At 37.5% G+C, this 6,000-nt stretch overlaps 1 protein-coding gene across 1 annotated transcript in view; it reads right to left on the minus strand.

Annotated features, from left to right (window-relative positions):
* SYNE1 (spectrin repeat containing nuclear envelope protein 1) overlaps nucleotides 1-6,000 on the minus strand; it is a 286,452-nt gene that overhangs the window by 215,526 nt on the left and 64,926 nt on the right. The window contains 3 exon segments of the mRNA XM_033144021.1: nucleotides 280-376; nucleotides 3,045-3,213; nucleotides 3,832-3,944. Coding sequence (XP_032999912.1) covers nucleotides 280-376; nucleotides 3,045-3,213; nucleotides 3,832-3,944 — 379 coding nt within the window.

The raw sequence follows: 6,000 nt of genomic DNA on the forward strand, positions 1-6,000 counted from the left end.
GCTGTTACCTATAATGCTGTCAAGGGACTCTTATTTTGCTTAGGGATTGCTTGCTTCCATATGCTTCAGTGCAAAACTATAGAATGCCTACTGTGTTATTGCCAAGAATATTGCTTTGAATTTTCTTCATCTAGTTGATCTTCTAGTTGGTAATTTGTACACTGAACTCTAATTTTGTCATGTTCCAAATTGCTTAGCAACAGTTCAGCTTGATCATACAGCAAAAATGTAATCCAGAAGCACTTTAATCTGATGCCAAACAAATATATTGTTACTTACATGAGCCATTAGCTCTGGCATACATCTCAGCTGCCTTTTTCAAGATTTGGTATGTAACTTCATACTGCTCAAAAAATTTGTTATTTTCTATAACAGACTGAAAGGGGTGGAAAAGAGAGAGAGAATTCAAATGATATGGATACAATTTACCGGGAAATAAACATTACCTACATTTTCATGTATGTTAAGAATTTTGTCTGATTTCATCTTTCTCTATTAGCTTATAAAATGAAATGCGGAAATGCTTCTGAACATTAATAAACTTTACACCATCATCAAAAAGTGCATTACTTTGTAAAATATTAATAGAGGATTTCAATAATCATTGAGCACAAATTATTAGTTATTGAAAGGTGTCACAATTAGGGATTGGGATGTCATTCAGATTAAATGAAAAAACATTTTAAAATAAAGCATTTTCAAAGTGTTTTTTTTTATATGTGTGTAGATTCCACCTAGGCCATTTTCCTCCCACCTCAACAATCAGTAGATAATTAAAACAAGTGGGACCCTTCAGCAAGATGTTGCAGTGTTTGTAGCCACTCCAATCTAGCACCTTGCACCAGAACCCAGCTGACAGCCCCATCCAACAGTCTCGGGCTCCAACAGAAGATCAGCATTCTGAAAGGTATGGGTATATTGTGCCCTATCTGGGCTGTATTAGATTATTTTATTTCTCCATTAATTTCTATGGATGGCTCTCTCTCCCATTCACTGGGTCATTTAAAAATAGCTTCTTGTAAACAGGAAGTGACCTTTTCTGACAATGAGATGGTTCTTCCTACCACATTTCTCCACACTCCTGTTCCAATTACAGTACTCCATTCTATTCCAACCTCCCACTCAACTGTCAGTTTTCCCCACCTCCTTTCAGTCTTTTAACATACTGTGCCATTATGTTATTATTGGACTATTTTTGGGTAAACCCCCCCCCCCAGTTTAGTTTCCATCCCCAGAAGTTTTTTTCTTAAAAATTGTGCATATCTCGAGGATATTCCCTAATCTACCCAGAGTTTTCTCTTGTATGTGGGATTGTGCAGGACACTCCTCTATTCAGCAATGTAGGTAATAATGGAGAGTTCTGGCACAACAGACATATTTGCAATCAGTATGGCATGTATAGATTCCATCACTATCCTTTTTTATTTTATTTTTTAGCACAGACATTTTTTCAGTTTGGCAAATGGATTGCTGACATAAGCAACCTCATCAGTTTCTGGAATATATAAAATAACAAAATGCACTTTGCTGGTATAAAGTATACCAGTAATTCAAGTACTTAATCATTTTATGTAAAAAAAATTATGCAAGCTTAATAAATAGGTTTAAAGAGAGAGCTATTATTTCACTTATTTGATTTTCCATTTACTATATCACACTTCATAATACATGTCTACTATCCAAATGATTATTGGCTAACTAGGACTATGGTCTTAATTAAAATCAGGAAAGTTCACTGAGGCCATGAGAAAAGTTGGTATGAGTTAAAGACGAGTTAAGTCCCACTGCTATGACTGAGGGCACTCTCCATTTTGCTTTGAATTAAGATTGTAGCAGAAGCCGCTTTGAACACATATACCAGTATGCAGGTGTGAGGCATAGAAGGCCTTCCCACCTATGGAAGCTATGATGATCAGATTCTGTAAAAGCAACCAAACAACAAAATTTGCACCACTGCTATCTCAGCCATAGAGACTTGTTGGTCTTGCAATCTTTAGGAAGACTTAGGATGCAGTGATCAATAGACCACCCTAGTCTACACCATGGTTGTCAGCTGGGACTTGAGACTGCTCTATTAGCTATACTTAGTTCCCATTGAAACCAGCGGAACTCAAGTCATGAATAGATCACTCCAATGAATTCAATGGGACCTAAGTAACTTAGTCCAGAACCAACACTATGTGTGGAACAGTTTTATACTTATATATTATATCAATATATTATATTGATATATTTTGTGCATCAAAAATACAAACCTCCCTCATACTAGCCAGAACATTGGTCCATCTAGCTTAGTATTACCTACTGACTGGCTTTCCATGATTTCAGCCAGTAGCCTTTACCAAGTTCACCTGGCAATGACAAGGTTTGAACCCGGCACATTCTGCAGGCAAAATGCAAATTCTGTAACTGAGTCAGTCGTGGTGTAACACAAAACTGCAGGTTCTTAAGTAAAATGCTAAGAAAGCTGAACATGAATGCTTTGTGACTGCTTAGGAGGGAACAGTTCATTTCCAGAGGATTGACAGTTGCCTAGTAAAAAGAGCATATATTAAGAACATGGGCAATGTGGCACAGTGTGTGCCTTGACTCATCACAATGTGGGAGGCTTCACCTCCACTCATTCTGTAATTCCTTTCTGTGGAAAATATGTTTGCCTAGAAGAAGAAGGAACCTGTTTTTTTTCAAAGAGGAAGAAAGATTGCCATCATACAGACCATGCAGGTGTGGGTGGTATCCAGCTGGTGTTATCCATCAGCAGGAAAGGGAGTAAGGCAATTTTATTTGCCCTGAACGCTCCCCCAAAATCTGTTCTGGAGGATTGGGTAGGCTCCCAGAGCAGCTTTCAAGGGGCATGGGGATTGCATGGAAGAAGAATTGCCAAATGTTGCTTCTTTGCTCATTCCGCTGAAGGATGTGTTCCGCCAATGGAGGGGCACCATTTTGATACCATCCTGTAAGATCTATTTATTTTTGCATTATTGGTTTATATATTTCAATTATGTTTCAAAGTTGCATTCAAAAATAAATCAAGATAAGCTTACAATATAGTTTTGAAGAAGTAGTTCAACAGATTCTCTTCTTCCATATTTGATAATCCATGATTTTAATTTTGATTCTGCAAGGACCAAGAGTGATAGCAGACGGTACTTCAGTTCCAAGAATTCCATTTTCAGCAGATGGAGCTCAGATGTAGAGGCAACAAATTCAAACCTAGACATGAATCACACTATAGTTAACATTCAATTTGCAGAAAATTATATTTTCAGGCTGCAAATGCAAAGCCTAAAGGCACATTTAATTTTACATTGTTGTTATTTTGTATATTGCTAATTAGTAGCAAACTAATGACTATGTTTATTAAGTAAAAAAATGTGACTTGCTGCTTTGTACTAAACATGTTTACATCAAAGTACATTTGATTTAATTCAACAGAGCTGGCTTTTCAGTAAATATATTTAAGACTGTAGTCTACATGCTTTTCATTGTCAAGTGATCCTGTTCCTACTTCTCCCATAAATATTTTCAAGGTGTTGTTACATAACATATTTCCTAATATTCACTGACAACAAACAACTACTATATATATATATATGTAGAGAGAGAGAGAGAGAGAGAGAGAGAGATCAAAATCCACAGCTTATTTAATTTCAAGCTTTTATCACTAATAGCCAGAAAAGGCTTTGCAAGATGTTTACAACAACAACTTGTTGTTTCCATAGACAGTAAAAGCCCATTGGAAACCTAAGAGGCACTGACTTTAACTGAAAATAATGTAAATCAGACAGATCCTTTTATCACAGCAGCATTTAAGAATGAAATCTGACTTACCTCTCTGCCATATCATCTAGCTGTTCTGGTGGAACAGGGACTCCATTGACAGATCGAGCTCTGTGGATCTCCTGGAATGTCTTTTTGTAACCATCTACATTTTTAAGCACATCCTAAATTGGATATTTTTTAAAAAGGGAAAGAGAAGGCGAAAAAAGGTTCACAGTAGGCAATTTTAATAAGTACAATTTTTAAAAGCTGCACTGATGACTCAGTGTATGAGAGCATTTGATCACGCTGCCACATTTATATGCAAGGTAAAGCATTTACAGCAGCAAAAGCTTCTACAGAGGGAAAGTGCCTCGTGAGATACTGAGCCAAAGCTGTGCCTAATAATTCTGGCACATTTGAAAACAGGCAATAGAGGCACTGCCTAAAGCACTTACAGCTTGAAGGGAACATGTTGCATAAGGTATCTATCTACCAATCTATCATTTGTTGAGATAAAAATCAACAGTTGGCAGCTGTTAACATTTCATGTCTATAATTTTCCACTTCTATCCCAACACTGCACATTTACTGCACTGCTGAAAGCACCTGAATCAATTCTTTTTCCTCTTAAAACATACAGATTTAGATCCATCAAGTATGTTGTGTATTCAATGCACAGCAGACTTTGGGACATGGAATAAGACTGATCAATATGTATAGTCTGTGTGAGAAGCATGGGAAGCTGCTAATCCTTGCTGATAAATACAATCAAGTATAAGCCTAATAATAACTCTTCTCTGTAGTATCTAAGCAACAGTACTTCAAAGGTTTAAGGGAGATTATATATTAAAGTGAATTACTAGTAATCATCACTTAAGAAATATCCAGAATGATATGATGCTATCTGTCCTTGGGCTGCCTGAGTGTGGAGGATTTAGCGACGAATAGCCCTTACGTAAACTGACTAGCATAAGGTTCATATAGGTAAACAGGTAAGCCAACTTCAATTTTTTCACCTGTCATTCTTGTGACAAAATTACTTCAAAATACTGCTTTTCACAACCCTTCACTTGAAAAAAACATGCATCCAATCAGATTTACAACAGTAAGGAATCAGAATGGGCTGCTGCCCATCACCTGACAGGTGCTGCTGCTACTGCCAACATCTCTGCCACTTCTGCCTATTGTGGCACAATGGCTACTGAACTGATGCTTCATAGATGCTTTTTAGTTTACATACTCACTGTGTATAAACATCTACCACAGCTACTTGTACAACTGTACAATGCTCTGGGCTGTGTACAGTGTACTCATGATTAGCTCTCTCACACCCACAAATACACAACCAAGTACTAATAAAGACAGGCACAAGAAACAGAACACAGCTGCAAATTAAATGTAAACCTAACCTAAAAAACTAGAGCCTAAATCGTGGGGCAAGGGACAGTATAAGGGCAGTGGCACTGCCCAAGTAACTAGTAAGACTTAGATGCAGACAAAACACAAATTTAATTTTATCTTACCCTATTGTCTTATTTTATTTTATTGAATAAGGATGGGACTGGAATTGAGATATCAGGATGGATTTCAATGTTGCACTATGCAGCTTGTCTGGTGGAATGATCCCCCCCCCCCCCGTTCTGGGCTTCTCCACCCCCCCATGGGCTAATTTCAGGAGTGCCAGTGACATAGCAGAAGAGAGGGGTGAAAGGAGCTTGCTAACGGCACTCATTAGGTGAATCCAACCCTGAGTGTCTGTTGTGTGCTAGGCAAACTGACATGAGCTGACAATAAAATTGAACATTGACTTGTGCAACATAGAACAACTGCAGCAGAACAAAAAATACCAGATGAATGTGCAAATGAATATTGGAAAGGATTGCGGCATGTTCATACATCCCTAGGTAGAGAGCAATCCTTGAAACATGCAACATTTGAAGACAACAAAAACAACAGAATGTAATGACATTTTCAAGGAGCTACAGCTGTTGATGAAGAAGCATTATAAACACTATAAAGTTGCAGATATAATAATTTTGGGAAGTATTTATAATTGTAAAACATTTCTTTTAAAAACATGATCCATCAACTGAAAGTTATGAAATTTAAATGAAACACCTTGAGGAGGTGGATAGCTCAGTGGGTTAGAGTGTGGTGCTGACAATGCCAAGGTTGCAGGTTTGATCCCCGTAAGGGACAGCTGCATATTCCTACATTGCAGGGCATTGGACTAGATGA

This window comes from Lacerta agilis, chromosome 3 (assembly GCF_009819535.1).
Source record: "Lacerta agilis isolate rLacAgi1 chromosome 3, rLacAgi1.pri, whole genome shotgun sequence".
NCBI lineage: Eukaryota > Metazoa > Chordata > Lepidosauria > Squamata > Lacertidae > Lacerta > Lacerta agilis.